The sequence below is a fragment of the Sebastes umbrosus genome, chromosome 18 (genome assembly GCF_015220745.1).
Source record: "Sebastes umbrosus isolate fSebUmb1 chromosome 18, fSebUmb1.pri, whole genome shotgun sequence".
Taxonomy (NCBI): domain Eukaryota; kingdom Metazoa; phylum Chordata; class Actinopteri; order Perciformes; family Sebastidae; genus Sebastes; species Sebastes umbrosus.
Window position 1 is genome coordinate 24628908 of NC_051286.1, and position 17517 is coordinate 24646424.

Below are 17517 nucleotides of genomic sequence, written 5' to 3' on the forward strand. Positions count from 1 at the left end.
TGCAGTCTCGTTTGTATTACAGTATCTTTTTGTTTCTACATTTGAGTATGAAAACATACAAAAATATACGTAGTAACACTGAACATGCAAAAGGCATAGGTCCCTGATAAGGCTTTCATATTATTAGTGTTTTCAATGGAGCACATCAGTGTTCAACTGGTTCTTAGAAATGTCTATTCATATGTTTGTCATGTCTGTCAACAATTTAAAAATGTGTAAAGGAGGAATGCATATTTGCTTTTTGTAATAGTTTGGTAAATAGTCCTAACTAGGAGACAGAAGAAATAAAGAGTGAAAGGGATTTCTGTTGTGAGTGAAGAACACGTGAGCGAAGAACACGTGAGCACCCAGACAGTGAAGTGGTAAGGCGTCAGATTAGAGACTGTAAATTGGATTGAACTGGAAAAATATCACATTACCTAGATTGTTTAATCCTGGAGGTGATGTTGTTCCAGTAGTCTGCTAGTTGAGCAGCGTGTTCGGCTGTCAAACAGCAAACTCTAGTGGTGCTACAGTGTTAGGAATCTCATTCATAGTACATTGTAGTACGTTTTTAAAGGTTTCATGTTTATGTTGCAGGACATGACAACATATTTAGATGCTATTTTTGTCTTCTATCATTTAAAGAAACAAAGCTGGAGACTTTCCTAAAGTGTAGTGTTCTGGAAATGAAGCTTTAATTATCAAGCCTCGACATTATGAACACGGCCTCTTTCTACTCATCCCCAAATCCCCCCCAAAAAACGCTTTTAAAAAGATTATGAGTCCACATAAACACATTCAAAAATCATTTTCAAAATAGCACTTATACCTGCAACCTAATCTCCTTTCTGTGCAGTCAAAGGAACTACTGGTGGTGAGTTCTGACCGTAGAAACATGGCACTGTGGTATTTTAATAACTGTTTTATTCAAATTTAGCTAGAGAGAGAAAGACTGGTTGCCCTGTGACTGATAAAAGCTTCACACCGTTTGGGAATAACAGAATGAGGGCAAATATAGCCTGACTTTATGACGTGAACATAAGGAAAATAAGTCAAAAGAGACGCAGATAAATTGTCTAAAAATTAAAGCTCTAAACTCGACGTAGTTTAGAGAGCGTTTTATTTCCTTTAAAGTGAGTGCTGACAGTGAAATTACATTTTTACACTCCGATTTATAGAAGACAATTCAGCTAATTTCAGGCAGACTTCCCCTTCAACTGCCAATCACGTGTTGGACTTTTGCTGATGCTTGTGTGGTTTAACCAGAGAACTGAGCGAACACACTCCTGATGCTCTAGACAGAGAAGTATCTGAAAGTCACATGGAGAAGGGGAGACAACAGGGGTAGGGATAATAGATCCTCTCTGCTCACAGATGAGCACACGGTCAGTCTTATAAATGTGTGTGTGTGTGTGTGGGGGGGGGGACGACGACGTTCACAGCCACCTCAGCTCTCCACTTTGGGGACTTTGGCTTCCTGTCCTTCCTGGTCCTTGTCTTCAGCGACCACCGGTCCCCTCCTCTTCCTCAGGCCCTTCATCTTACGTGTCTGCAGCTTGGACAGGTCCTGCTTCTGCATGTGCACCCGGCCGAACTTGGTACCGAAGGCATTGTGGGAAATGTTCTTCTTCTTCCTGGCCTGTAACGGTGATGAAGAAAAGCATTAACGACATGTCAGTTTGACAGATTAACTTGCGTATATTCAGAGAACTTTCTTTTTGGTCATTTTAATGATTTACTCAACAATACACAAACATAAATACTGGCAAAGAAAGTCAGTTTGTACCACAGGCCCAACTCTCCCACTACTGCTACCTCTCTCCATAACATCCACCCTCATCCCCGACGGAATTGCAATTTTTGGGATAGTGGTTGTTCTATTTTTATGTTTTTTTGACACAGTGGTTTGTGCGTGATTGGCATTTAATTATATGGTTAGATTAATTTATATATTTTTTAGCAAAATTAGCAGTGTCTCTCTATATGAGACGATGTTGGTCATTTCATTAGTCAGTCACTCTGTGTATCGGTCGAAGTTTTAAACAGCTTTACAGTTGGTAAAATCATCTTATTCCACACTGTGTGACAGTATACTCTGTATCAGCTCGTTACACAGAATTTATTCAATATTAACATCAAATGGAAATATTCCCCAAAATTCAGATATTCACATATTTGTAAATTCAGGATTTCTTCTAGAAGTAAAAAAATAAATAAAAATAGTTCTGAACTTTCTCTGCCCAATGGAGGGTCAGTGGGGTGTGAGAAGTTTAATGCTAATGTTAGCATTAACCTTGAAGTACAGATAAGTAGAGCTCAGCCTAGTTAAAGGTAGATCAATGACGGGTACACATTACACAAAAATCAAGCTGATTTTGGGCCTGATTCCTCCCTCCTGACAATCGCCAGCAAAGCCCTGATTTTTTGATGGTTCTAGAGATCATCTTTCCAGATGTTCCTGTGGTGTGAGGTATGTTAAGAATGTTTTTTTACATCCCCCTTATCGGCTCGGAAGTCAGTTTTCAAATCATAAATATTAAACATGTTCAGTATTTCCGATAGGATAACTTGTCGGGAACCCCAAGGACAGCCGATGACGCAGTCACGTTGTAAAGAACGATAACCAATAGAGAACCAAGCTGACCGATGAAGGAAGGACAACCATCGGCGTCATGGCGGCCGCGGCTAATGCGTGAGCTAATGCGTGAGCTAATGCTAAACGTGAAGCATAACGTAGTAGTAAGATGGAGCTCAGAGATGGAGGACCAACTGGTTGATTTGTGGCAAAAATGCGAGTGTTTATTTAACGCGTCTCCATGACTTCATCCATCCATCCTTCCTTTACAAAGTAAAAACTAACATCACTAATTCTTCCTGCCCGTCGTCCGCCATGTTTGTTTACACTAAAGTCACGTTTGATCGCGAGAGATTTTGCGAGTTTTCCGTTTTTTTAGTGGGGACTCTTGTTGTTCATGAATGAATCTTTTAGTGTGTGATGTGCTGTCTTGGCCAAATTGTTGCTCTCCACACACTGTAGGAACCAAACTGTTAAATTTAACATTACATGTCGTTACATTTTCAACATCTGTTAAGATCTGAAAAATCTGTTAGAGTGGGCCAGCCTTAAGTCTGACAATGCAGAGTGGAAGAGGTTGTGAAATGGTAACCACACAGAGGTTAAACCTTCACATTTAGGCAACAACGTGGTCTGTCCTCTGGCGCCATCTTCAGCACAAACTACATTTTTTCAATCCACTGATGGTCAGGATCTAAGAACAGCAACGTTGCCGTTTTTTTTTGGTGTAATGACCAGTGCAGCCGCGTGGGGTCATTACTGTTGCTATAATAGACTCTCAGTATTAATAGCTTGGTCATAGGCATAGCTGAATGAACGTAGCGGAAAGAAAGCTCCTGTTAAGATGGATTATCCAACATTTACCCAGTAAGCACACCTCTCAATTTAATGTCATTCCCATCAAAGGAAAGCTGAGAGAGTCAGGACAGATGTTGGTGATGTTTACCTTCAGAGCTTTGGGCCGTCTGTGAGACAACTTGTACAAGTCATCTGAAGCCAGATGTGATCTTCTTAAGACAAGGTCAAACGATGGCCCGATCTCCTCGAGCTCTATGCGCGGTGTGCGGCACCCGGACTTCTTCAACAGACACCTGCAATGACACATGACATCAATCAATATATCTGTTGTAGAGATGATATGCGTGTCTGGCGTGTACCAACATCGGAATTTTCTTTCAAAAAGGGTCTTAAAAGAGGATCAGAACATGAGGTGGTCACTGGCCACGGTGACAGGTAAATTATTTTTCAACCAGAAGAACACAACTTTGTGATCAGTTTAGATGCAAACTTTTCTTCACCAATTCTTAATATAGTTTTAAACCTAATCTAACTGACCTGTAGCTGCGCATGAAGATTTTCCCATCCAGGGCTGTGAAGTGCAGAACATGTTCTAAACCTGCCAGACGCACCGCCGACACGGTGGGACCTCTGAAGAAGTCTGAAAGGTGACATGGAGATTAGTCGTAGAACAGGAATAAAGGAAATCTAGAGACCGGTTCACCGAGTATAGTTGGTGTTTACCTATGAGCAGACTCTTCAGACGTTTGTGCTCGTTGTCTATATCAAAAGCCTCCCCTGCAAACACGAGCATCGGTTTGGTCCCCTCAGGACATTTGCTGGTCTGCAACAGAAAGAAAGAACACAACTGTTTGGAATTACCAGTTTCCTCTCAATTGCTGCAAGACCGGACAGAAAAAAACCTGATGGCTCATGTGTAACTATGACAACAGAAAGAAAAGGTAGTTGCGGGAGTTCCCTTCAAACAAGCTAAAATGTGCTTTGGTCCTATTATTGCAAATGTCCTAATAACCTGGAAGTGACTAACAACACTAACTTACACAGTAACTACTCCAATATTTCACAACCATAATTTGCTGCTATGTGGTCAGACAGTGGCCTTTCAAACAACAACGTCTCTGCCGTATTTATGCCTAGATGACTTTATGTTGAGTGTTGATGGAGCAGCTGCATAACCTGGCACTGATCCATCCAAACTCCATTCAGAAAACAAGCAATTTAAAAGTTGTTTGCTTGTCGACTTGCGGAGAGACCTGACAAAGCATCAATTCAGACTTTTTATAAATCTGCATCATTATGTAGTTATTTCGGCATCATTTAGATCTGTTTATTGATATTAAATCACAGCACAATCTGTTTATTTTGGGTTCACACCACAGTAGCGACGTGTGGCTTGCTAGATACAGTCAATGCAATGGTGCTATATGTGAATACAGCTCTCCGCCGGGTGATGTTATGAAGTCAGACACGACAAAGTTTGGTTTTCTGACACATCTGGGACTTCCACATCATGTACAAAGCAGCAACAGCAGTTATTTCTTCCATGGTTGATGGTGAAAAAAAAACTGTGTTGGCATCTATGGAGACAAGCTCCTTCTCCTCTCTGGCGCATCTAGAGCGAATGAACACAAATGATACCGGCAGTCCGACTCGGACGACTAAAGCGAGGCAAAAATTTGCTTTGTTTTTGGTGTGAATGCATCAAAACACTCCATGGGTTGAAAAACACTTCTTTCTGATTGGCTGGCAGGATGTCTCCTAAAGCCATATGCTGGGACACCTCAGACACCGGTTTAACCAGCGCTCTAAATCAGTGCTCAAGGTTTATCAGGTAACCGTAGCAACAACACAGATGCTTCATGCTGCTTAAGCCCACTAAAAGTAAAAAGGATGACAGTTTAAATACACTGACCCTTGAACCCAGTTTGACTACAAGATTGAAAATCCAACAGGAAACACAGAAGCATTACCTTGATGTCGCTCAGAGAGACGTACTTCTCAACTCCAACTTCTATCATATCCAGCACGTGAAAGTCAAACAGGCGACCTGCAAGCAAACCAAAGGAAACAGTGACACACACATCAACTGTATAGAAATGACATCTAATTGGTCTCTCAATGTATGTTTAAAACTGAGAGAGTGACAGAGAGCGAAAAAGAGAGTTTACCAAATATGAGGTTGTTGGGTCGTTTCTTGTTGTGGGAGCCGAACAGAAACAGAGAGCAGTCCGTCTTCTTGGAGAAAAATTCCTGATCGAGAATTAAATGATTAGTAATAAAACTGGAAAACATGTTCACAGATTTCATTGTAATAAATCATAATTTGGGGTATTTCTAGTACACTCACCAGTGATGTTGAGTCCTCAAACGGCCGGGTTATGTTCTTCCTGAAAAGCAAATACACATTTTATACACTCCAGTTAGCGCAACAGGTTTCCTAACACTCACTCGTAGATAATAATCAACTGTGTTGACTTCAACAGTTTTTATTTACCACTAAAGATTCGTTTTTCAAACTGAACTTCGATTTGATATCTAATTTGCTCAGCTGAATTCAGCAATGGTTCTGATGGATTATGTCCTTAACACTTCCAGACGTGAACACATCACCCACGTACTTTACTATCTCCATTGGCTTCCAGTTCACTTTAGAATTGATTTCAAGCTCTTGATGTTTGTTTTTTTAAGCCATTAACGGCCTCGCCCCACCCTATTTGTCCGAGATTTTAACTCTCCGCGAGCATAACAGGGCTTTGCGGTCATCATGTCAACTTTTTTTTAGAAGTCCCGAGGTCGAGGTATAAGCTGGGGGTGATCGTGCTTTTGTTAATTAACACGGGGGACACGGGATTAAAAGTGATGGGGACTTTTAATATTCCTATTGGTTTACATCTTTAAAAGGATCTAAGAAAACAACTAAAATCCTGCTGAATTCAGTAAGGAAAGGTTAAGGAAATTGTCATTTTTGCTCAAATAAGTAGTTTATTTTGCTGTCAACATCCATGTTTCATTCTCAGTGGAAAACAGCACATGAAATATTGATTGTGAGCCAATAAAATTAAATTACAAAAAAATACTTAATTAGTTCTTAAAAAATAGCATTCAAATAGTTATATTAAATGCTCAGCTTTTATTTTCACTTCATGATCATTTAACTGGTAGATTTATTTGTTATTATGAAGGGAAATATAGAAAGTTTTGCCCGAGGAAAACAAAACAAATGTACATGTCAAGTCAAGTTTATTTATCCGTCATATTTATAAAGCACATTTGATACGACAGGCGTAGACTCAGTGTATCCTAGTAGTAATTTCACTTACTTCTTGTACAGCACAGCATTGGGCTTCTTCAGGGAATACTGCAGAGAAAAGATTTATTGTGTGAATTCATAATTGTGCTAGTGAATCAGCAGTTTTCATTTAACACTGAGACCCACAATAGACCCGTTTTTGTCTTGCCCAAATTATCTACCCACTTTCAATGTGGATAGTGAGTTTAACCTGCGGCGGTGGGGACCACAGGGGATGCCGGAAAAAAACGCAGCGACCTGCGTACTTGAAACAGGATAAACTTTTGGAGAAACTTAACCAAACGTCACGCTGCGGTGGCCGATCATTTAACTGGAGATCCAGAGCTGTGCAACCACGCCATGAGGGAACAAAGGACATTAATCGTTGTGTAGTTGCTTGGTGTTAATAGACCATTAAAAGTGACACTCCCACACCGCCACACAACCCTGCACTAATAGACGCAACATCTGATTTGGAGTCACAAACCTTTCGAAAGCCGTAGTCCGTTTGGCTAGTCCGAATCAGAGTGAAGTTGATACTTTTGGTTCGTTTTCTGTTTTGTCTGATTTGGTTTCACAGTGCACAAATTAAAGGGGACCAAATTAAAAAAATTATTTGCTGAGGGGAGTGTACGGAGTGAATTTATCTTTTTCATCTCAAGAGCTGCCACTTATCTGCAGGGAATCGCAGACTTTGATGCTGCTGAAGTGTTTTCACTTTGATCTACTGTCCGCACGAATCCCTTCTCCGGTTTATATCCCAATGACTTTACAAACGTCCCTGTTTTTGTAGATTTTTATCATATTCTGTATGTTCTCTTCGGCCCAGCCGTCAAGCAAACATCAGACTTCTGCAGAAGTCCAGGTCAGTCCTCTCCCACTCATGTTAACCTGTTGTATACCTGTGTCCATCTCAACAAAAGGCCACACAGACAGCCTGCGTTTTGGTTCGCTTGGAAACGGTCTGAGATCACCTCTCGCAAGTGGTCTCGCACCGGTTGTTTTGGTCCGCACCAGAGTACAATTTCTGCTTTCACAACTGCCACCAGAGTTCAGTTAAAACTGACTAAATGTTGGCTTGTGAAAGCACCCTCAGGCACTTAACCCCTGCATGGATAGTCAAAATCCACAATCGGGGTTTCCTTGACATAATTTTTACTAACATAACACGTTTTAATAACATGATATTAATGACTTTCATTGTAGAGATTATGGACAGGAGTCATTGCTGGTAACAGCTTTTTTCAACAAGGAAAGGAGCAGAGAGAACACATATCTAAAAAAGGTTCTTCGTACGTGACTTTTCGACCCGTTTGACTTCTCGGTTTTGCTAACCAGGTCACATCTGACGTCTTACTGGCAAACAACAGCAGGTCACATTCAGGTCAAGTCACATGCCTTATACTGTATGTGCAAACCTATTTGGCAATAAAGTGTTTCTGATTCTGAGGTCAGCCTGTAGACTGAAGTAGGAGGTAGTGATGTGAGTGATGCATGCATTTAGGTCTAATTACACCCACATTACCAGAACACAGTGGGTCACTGTTTAAATGTTCTGTGTTTCCAAACAGAGACATTCACACATAATCACACAATGAAATTCAGGTGATCAGAAGACAGAAGTGCTTAGCATACATTTAACCCACAGGTGAGGAACTGAACTAACCCCCAATTTTGAACTCAAACAGACTCACAGAGTTCCAAAAGCTGCTCTGGTACCTCACGATCCATTTAACTCTTGTTTGTCACATGTGATGTGTGCATGAGTTGAAATCTGTATCTGTATTGGACGTAGCTGAATTATTAGATTGTTTGCGTCTCTTTCAATCAATCTGCAAATTTCAGTGGATTTTTTTATTATTATTTTGAATTACACAGGGTCTACTTTTTGAAACTAACGAAGTTAGCATCGCCCTGGTTCCCTCGACAAAAAAGCCAATGGGATTGTTCCATTGGGTTTTGGATTATTGCAGAAAATAAACTCTTTTGCAAACACACATTTATGATATAATCTTCACAAATGAACACCACTTTTATGATTTTTTGAAGGGTGAATGCAATCGCCCGAAGTAAAAAGCTAATGTTATGCTATAAACGAACTACACCACGGTCGCATGAGTGCGAGTATAAACCGTATAAAACAACGAGGCTGTAAAGGAGGACGAGCCGGCGTGATGACGTTTAGTAGTCTCATTTAGACACTTGTTAGCAAACGCCATTTTTAACACACGTAAAGAGTTCAATATTCACGTATTTAATGTCGTAGAACAAAACATTAAAATCTCTTCAGCTTGTGTTAACCACAGACCTTATTTCAGGCATTTTACTAAAAACCCATTGACTTCCAGACGATGGAACCAGAAGTGATAAAATGACCATTTCTGGGTTTTAGGACTCATTCCTGCAGCACTCTATTGCGAATAAAGAAAAAATAAAGAGCTACTAAAAGAACTTTAACAGAAGAAGAACACAGTGTGATGTCGTCGTGTCTACAATTATCTTCTAACATCTGGAGACTGATAAAGAGGGCTATCAGAGCTTTATAACAGCCCATGCATCATCAGGTTACTTACTATGTCCTTGAGGGCCTGGGTGATGGTCTGACTGGTGTTCCCCCCTTTCATAATCATGGCGGTCTTCACATCCTCAGTCAGCTTGGGCGCTCTGTTATCCAAGAAGCGTTTGGAGCGCTTGGTCTTGGGTTTTCTGAGAACGGACACAAACAAACACGGGGGAAGATGACAAACTGACAGTGCTGCTCACTGCTACACTAAATAACAAAAACAGAGCCAAAGAAGAGTCACGAAATAAATGAGTGTTAAACATGGCATTGATTCTCAGGAGCTTTTAATTGTTTATTCTGCTGGTTATCAATCTCATCCGTTTTACAGCCTGTTCATGCTGAGCAAAGAAACACATGAATGCTCCTTAAATCTAACAATTGCAATTGATTTCTTTTCTATCCTTTGCTAAGTTAAACTAAATATAATAAACATAAAACTGTTTAAAAGAGTTTATTGTGCTCAAGAGAAAGTTGTTGAAAGGACAGCTGATATATTAACTAACCCCCTTTGAGGGAAATGTATCCTAATTTAGATCTTTAGTGGTCTTTAATAGAGTAATTATGATAAATATTATAGCTTCACAAATTAGAAAACAATCATACTTTTCATGTTTCAGATGATTTCTTAACATTTCATAATACCGTTATGTTTTTGGCCTTTGGTTCGGCTAAATGGGTCATATTAACATTACTTTAGACTTCAGTAATTTGATGGGAATATGTTAGTATTAGGACTGCAATAACACGTTAACGCTAATTTGTTTTGACGCCACTAATTTCTTTAACGCATTAACGTAACTTGTGGTTTTTAGGTTGTAGCGGGCTCAGTTTTAAAGCTAAAGTGAAGATACTGGCTCCATATGAAACTATAAAACCTAATGAATCCATTGGTACCAAAAAAGTATAAACTGTCATGGCCATTTTCAAAGGGTTCCCTTGACCTCTGACCTCAAGATACGTGAATGTAAATGAGTTCTCTGGGTACCCACGAGTCTCCCCTTTACAGACATGCCCACTTTATGACACAGTTTGGGGTAAGTCATAGTCAAGTCAGCACACTGACACACTGACAGCTGTTGTTGCCTGTTGGGCTGCAGTTTGCCATGTTATGGTTTGAGCATATATTTTATGCTAAATGCAGTACCTGTGAGGGTTTCTGGACAATATCTGTCATTGTTTTGTGTTGGTAATTGATTTCCAATAATAAATATATACATACATTTACATAAAGCAGCATATTTGCCCACTCCTATGTTGATAAGAGTATTAAATAATTGACAAATCTCCCTTTAAGGTACAGATAAAAAATGTGCAATTAATTTACGATTGATTGCGATTAACTATGGACAATCATGCCATTAATCAGGATTACATAATTTAATCGATTGACAGCCCTAATTATTATATAAATTTAAAGAAAACTGAGTTCATTAAAACATCTACAAATTAGTGATAATTAAAATAATTGTTCATTTCATACCCATCTAGACTAACTTGAGCATCATCATTGTCCCTCTTCCTCTCATCTAAACTGTATACTGACTGTGCAATATCAATACTACTCAGATTTTATTCATACTGTGCAATATTTTCAGGTGGAAATTCATTTCATTCTCACTGTGCACTATCATTTTCCACTTGTGCAATTTTGTTAATAGTCTGTTTATTGTCAATACTGTATATACTGCTCCTATTTTTATATTTTCTTCTATTTAAATGGTTCATATTTTGTTACACTTTGTTTAGCTCTTTTTTACAGTGTTAGTTGATGCATCTTCTTTTTGGCACTATCCCCTTTGCTGCTGTACACTGCTAATTTCCCCACTGCGGGACTAATAAAGGAATATCTGATCTTATCTTATTTCAGGTTCTAACATGTTATATCTGATCATATTGATATGTACCCTTTGTTGGAAAATAAAATGGGGACAAACTTTCTTCCCCTATATGCTGAAAAATGTTATCTGTTACTAGAACACAACAGTCCACCTTATACCTCACATTAAATGGTGTGTGTGGTTAACCTGCTCATGGTTATACAATACAGGACAGTAAGAAGAGGCTTTGAACACCATTGTACCTCACCATTATAAATCACTAGTACATTTATTTTAAATGTATATACTTAATTTAATACATGCTGAATAGACTAACAACTAGATAGTATATGATACTAGAATAACATCTTTATTCTGCTTCTCTGTCATTGTTGTGCATTTGATAAATAAAGGACTTGATGTATTACACATTGATGTACTCCAGTCTTCTCCTGGTGTTTCAGTAGGACAGGTCACCCCACCAAACTCTGAATAACAGTTTACTGATGTATCTGAGCTCACTAATGTAACGCGTTAGTTAACCCAGTTACATGTTAACGTGACTGACAGTTCAACACTAACTTCACATTAGTGGTTTGTATTGAATGTAGCTGACGAGTAGAGAGAGCAGAGAGAGCTGTGGCTACAGAGCATGAAGCTAATGTTAGCAACACGTCCATGCTCGGCTAACTAACGTTAGCGGTCTCTTAACAGTTTAACGAGTCCTGAACAAGAAGAGAGACACAGAGAGAGACAAACACAGAGAGTTCACAAGAATATAACGTCAAACTTACACTATACCGCCTAAGTGCGTCATGTTTGTGTGTTTCTTGGTCTTCCTGATAGACAGTACCACGAGTCCTCACGATGCAGCTCCTCCACGTGAATCACAGCGGCGGAAGACAACACTGGTGATTTTCTTCTTCTTTGGTGGAGCAGCGGTTGACTTCCGGCTTCGAGTGAATTACCGCCATCTAGTCTCCAAACTAAACCAAACCAACCAAAGCTCTTTTGACATCCCAAATATACAAACAAATTGATATATAAAGAAAATATTAACAAATTAATTATATAAATTTCAAATATCTAGTCATTTCCCTTGTACTAAATGTCATCGCTTATTTTTCATTTATAATATGTTTCTATTTTAATTGTATGTAATTTAATTTAATCTTTTTTCTGTCTTTAGTCTCATGTTGTCCATGTCATATATTGATGATTTATAAGTTATGAGGTAAAATCTTCATTTTCTTGTTCCAATTTAAACTGTATTGTTGAAAGAATTCAATAAAAAAAAAGTTTGTGACCCGGCTGCCATGTTGAGATCAGTTGAGGAAATACCAAGCACCGCCCACCAGCCGGAGCAAACTTTCTCATTTTACAACTAAACAGTACACTATGAGATGTTTCTGAAAACATTTGAGGAAAGAAATAAGCATTAACGTAACAGAATATTGATACATATTTGATCAGCGCTGCCTAGTTTGACCGTTTGATCAGCGTTTGTGAGTGATTGACAGCTGCCTCCGTTGAATGAACAGCCAATAGGAACGCTCTCTCTCTCTGAAATGACCTGTAATTGGTCAAAGTCTCCCATCACAGGCTAGATGTTTTAAAGCCTGAATACAGAGCCATGAGGAGGAACAGAAGTCTAGTTATCTCTCACAACACTTGAATTACAATATGCTGAAAGGTTATTATGGAATTTTTGCCCAATGATGCCGAAAACATTCTGCCTCCCATCACTTTGACTGGAAACACAACTGAACGACCTGTGGACATCAGATGGACTCTATTAATCCACGGGCCCAGACCAAAAAAAAAAATCACATGAGGTGGCAAAGTCTAGTAACGATTTTTGTAATCCTCCATGTGTGGGGGGGGACATATTCTGATATGATACGATAAAAGTGGCAGCTTAGTTGTAGTTAACATGACTTTTATTCCCATAACGTATGACAGGTGTACGGAACAATGAAATGGGCATTATTACTGAGAAACTGGAGACCAAAACCAGCTGGGTCACAAACTGGTCTTTATCGATGTTTCAATACAACGACTACCAAGGTCTAGATGTAAATTTATCTCATCAATTTGACCTTTAATTTTCAGTGTTACATGATGCCTTGATGAGTTTCATCAGTGTAATGTTCTGGCTCCGAGTGTATCGTTGATGCTGACGGCCTTGCACATAGTGAGTCTGTATATAATTGATATTTTTAAGGTTGTTTATGTTTATTATTTGGTATTTCATATTGTTAACTGTTTAATATAATGTATAAGGGACCGGACTGGTCCGTGTACTTTCTGGCAATTCGTTTTTTCATTTTAAACTGAAAAAAAAAAAAAAAAAAAAAAAAAAAGACAGAACTGTTTTGGTCCCCACTTTTTTTTGGTATTTTTTAATTTAATTCAGCAGTTGCATCCTTGCTTCTTTATATGCAGGCAGTATCTATATTCAAAATGTACTGTTGTAATATGTTTTTCTAGGCTGCAATGTTATAATAATTGAGTACCTTATGCGGTATTGATGTTTGTGAATGTGCTGCACGGCTTCTGCCACCAGGTGGTGCCTTTGAGTTAGTCCAGCGAGTTTTGAGGCAGAAGTAAAAGAACAATTCTTGTTCGCTGGTTATTCATTGCAGTTTGTAAAACAGTGTAAATCACTGCAAGTTAAACAACTTCCCAGAGTCCGTTTGAGTCTCTGTCATAGTAAAGTCCCTAATAGAAATCACACATTGTGAAATGTGTTGGAGATGATTAAATAACAGTTTTTTGCTGCAGACAAATATATGTAGCTTGTGTCAACATTTGAGATGGAGGCTGTATCACAAACAACCACTATGTTTATATTTTATGTTTACTGTAGTTGACAATTGTTTGTTGTGGTCGCCGGCGCCGCCAACATTGAGGCGACACACTGCAGTGAGGGGAACTTAAACCTGCAGTATAGGCAGAATGTTTTTGGCATCATTGGGCAAAAATTCCATAACAACCTTTCAGCATATTTCGATTCAAGTGTTCTGAGAGATAACTAGACTTCTGCTCCTCCTCATGGCTCTGTTTCAGGCTTTAAAAAATCACAGGTCATTTCAGAGAGAGAGCGTTCCTATTGGCTGTTCATTCAACAGACTCAACTGATGTCCACATGGCGGCCGGGTCACAAACTTTCTCATTTTAAAACAGTGACAAACAGCATGTGACAAATATCTGGTATAACCCTCAGTAGACCATTGTCACAGGAGATACCTTGACTGATCATAAAGCATAATTAATTAAAACATGTGAGTGGTATTATGTATTTTTTTTCTTAAAAGCCAAACCAGGGACAAGGTCTGCACATTGGCTACAGCTAGAAGTCCTATATACACCGATCAGCCATAACATTAGGTCGGCAGGGGCACCCTGACCGGTCTGCGGCTACGCAGCCCCATACGCAACAAACTGCTCCTCACTGTGTGTTCTGACACCTTTCTATCGGAACCAGCATGAACTTTTTCAGCAGTTTGAGCTCCAGTAGCTCTTCTATTGGATCAGACAACACAGGCCAGCCTTCGCTCACCACGTGCATCAATGATCCTCGAGTCTGACCCTGTCGCCGGTTCACCGGTTTTCCTTCCTTGGACCACTTTTGGTAGGTCCTGACCACTGCAGACCGGGAACATCCCACAAGAGCTGCAGTTCTGGAGATGCTCTGACCCAGTCGTCTAGCCAGCACTATTTGGCCCTTGTCAAAGTCACTCACATCCTTACGCTGGCCCATTTCTTCTGCCTCCAACACAAAGTTCAAAGTTCAAAATGTTCACTTGCTGTCTAATATATCATTAGACAGGTGCCATTGTAACGAGATAATCAATGTTATTCACGTCACCTCTCAGTGGTCTTAATGTTATGGCTGATCGGTTTACATTGCATCAGTTGCACTGTAATTACGTGTAACATTGCCTACATGTATTGTCCCTGTCAAATAAATTAATAAATAAATAAAAGTATCATAAACGTTTGTTTGCCACGGAGCTTATTTTCTGCAAAATACAAATCCCAATGGAACAATCCACTTGGCTTTTTGTTGAGGGAACCAACAAAAATACATCATCCCCTCAGCATTCTCTAAATCTCCATATCAGACGAGCTGCCTCTACTGAAATCTCTGTTGGTCTCTTCTGCCATCTAGTGGACAGAAAACATATGTATCACAAAGACAAACCAAAAAAAATAAAAAAATCAGAATAGATTTTTTTTAATTATTTTTACAAATAACTTATCTGTTACAAAGACAGTTTTCCCAGCTAAAATCAAAAAAACACTTTAGATATCCAAATTATTTTTTTTTCCATTTAATAAAACATGAATAAACTGCCTCTTCACACCAAGGTGCAGATAAAGCTGAAAACTGGTTTCTTTGGATTGGAAAAAAAAAAAAGGAAAAAAAAGTATGGCGTAAGTGCTTAAGAGACAATAATTCATCTTCTACTTTTAAAATGGGTTTAAACGATACTAAAAATTTTGGTTTTAAAAAATGGCACTCTGATGTGACAGAATAGATAATCAATACAAATTGGATAGTTCTAAAAGGCACTGATGCAAGGCAACATTTCACAAGTGTGGAAAAAAAACAAAAAAAACAAAGTAACTACTCCACAGTTAAGGTACGTTAATGACGATAAGTAAACTTTAGAAACACCCTCATCAATAAAAGCTTAGGAGGATGAAATGAGCCAAATAAAAATAAGAGTATACAAAGTGGACAGTCATGTTGTCTGCTACTGTGACCTGTTGGATATAAGGCATGGGACCCATATGAATATTTCTACATCATAGGAATACTTTTAACAGAAACATATTCACTTTGTTACCTCACGAAAACCCATTTCAGGCGCACAGCAACATGGAAACCTTTAATCGACCTGCAGTAACATCCTGATTGTACTGGAAAACGAGTGTCTCTTTGCACTGAGGTGTAGTTGTCCCCCAAAACATTAAACCTACATTCCAGTTGTCAGATAAGATGGCAGTTTGTCATTTTTTGCTTTTTGTTTTTTGACCCCCTTCCCCCCCCCCCCCCCCCCCCCCACAGCCCCCACATATTTGGAAACCTCAAAAAAAAAAAAAAAAAAAAAAAGAAAAAATAATCCTCCATCGCCTTTTCCTCTTTTGCTGCGTCTGCAGATCGTACACAACAGGAAACTCGGCGACGACGCGAGCGATGAACGGACCGGGCAGACGTAGCTTCATGATGACTGCGAGTGGGTTTTTTTCTAACCGCTCTGCTGCTCCTCTCCTTCTGCAAGGCTTCAACTCTCACAGAAATCAAGTCAAAAGCTTAAAAAGGGAGCATGGTGCTTATTTGTTTGAAAAGAGGGAAACAAAACAAGACAAAGTTAATAAAGTCTATAAAGCTATACTTACAGGAAATACAAGTGATTCATAGTGTGAGGAAGAAGGCTTTCAAGACACATTCTAAAATTATGTACAGTAAAAAGCTCAAGGGGAGTTTCTGCCTCCGTGTACTGTACACAAAGCATGCATCTTTTTTTTCATTAACTCATGACTGAAGAGACAGAAAAAAAGGGGGATACTGAAGGGGGGAGGACAACAGGCACGTTTGAGCGGCAGCGACGCCGCTTCCCCCTTTTGACATCCTCTAGAAACAGCAAACAAACTTTAAAGTCCACGATTAGTCTGTTAGTTTTCCCTTCAGGTGGAGAGCAGTGGCTGAACACAGTTCCCAATTCCCCGGTCATGCCACCACAGAGGAAGAAAAAAAAAAATGTAATCAGCAAAAAGGCACATTGGCACCTGTGTTGTGTGTGTGTGTATGTGTGTGTGTGTACATGTGTGTGTAGGTGTGCCATCACACTGCAGGGCCACACTCGTAATACTGTAAGTGGGAGCAGCGAGGTATCCCCGGGGGAGAAAGTGTCACCCGTCGAGCAGAAAAAGGGGGTGGAAGGTGACCCCCACGCCATCCGAGTCTCTAAGGTAGGTATCATCCGACTCTTTTTGAAAAACACGAGCTGTAAACACCATCCAGTCAAGCCTTCAATGGACAGCATTCTACCAACCTTAGAGAGGAGGAGAGACTCAAGAAAAAATCAGGACGCCCCGTCCCAGTTTTCATACAACTAGCGAAAAAAAGAAGAAACAGAAAAAGGCCCTTTTTCTATCCTGGTCTGGAAGAAGACAGGCGGGCAGAGGATGGGAGGAAGGAGGGCCGGGGGGGCGGCGCGTCGCAGCCTCGTTGGCTCAGAAGTGCCGCGGGAACTCGCACTGTTCACAGCGGTTGAGGGCGGGGTGGTTGAGGAAGGTGCAGGCGGTGCAGCTCCACTGCGTCTCCTCGTCCTCCTCCTGGTCAGCGATGGGCTTCACAATCTTACTGCCCGGGTCTGAGGAGAGGAAGAGGAAGAGGAAGAGGAAGAGGAGGGTCAGGACAGAGAAGAAGAAGTTTATCCATGAATTTGACATTCAAATTCTTCACATGTGTGGCTGTAGT

The 17517-nt window shown here is 39.8% G+C and overlaps 2 protein-coding genes across 2 annotated transcripts in view; both read right to left on the reverse strand.

Annotated features, from left to right (window-relative positions):
• Positions 1 to 1050: 1050 nt before the first annotated feature.
• On the reverse strand, positions 1051 to 11984 carry rpf2 (ribosome production factor 2 homolog). The gene is made up of 10 exons (XM_037751750.1): positions 11819 to 11984; positions 9218 to 9350; positions 6676 to 6713; positions 5703 to 5742; positions 5524 to 5605; positions 5326 to 5402; positions 4079 to 4178; positions 3893 to 3995; positions 3504 to 3648; positions 1051 to 1621 (listed from the first exon to the last, which is right to left on the reverse strand). Exons 1-10 carry the CDS (start codon positions 11839 to 11841, stop codon positions 1430 to 1432), a joined length of 933 nt encoding a protein of 310 aa, XP_037607678.1. The 5' UTR covers positions 11842 to 11984; the 3' UTR covers positions 1051 to 1429.
• Positions 11985 to 15248: 3264 nt separating this feature from the next.
• Positions 15249 to 17517, reverse strand: part of tab2 (TGF-beta activated kinase 1 (MAP3K7) binding protein 2) — a 53114-nt gene continuing 50845 nt past the window's right edge. Inside the window, 1 exon segment of the mRNA XM_037751709.1 lies at positions 15249 to 17410. Within this exon segment, the coding sequence (XP_037607637.1) occupies positions 17271 to 17410 (140 nt within the window). The 3' untranslated portion in view covers positions 15249 to 17270.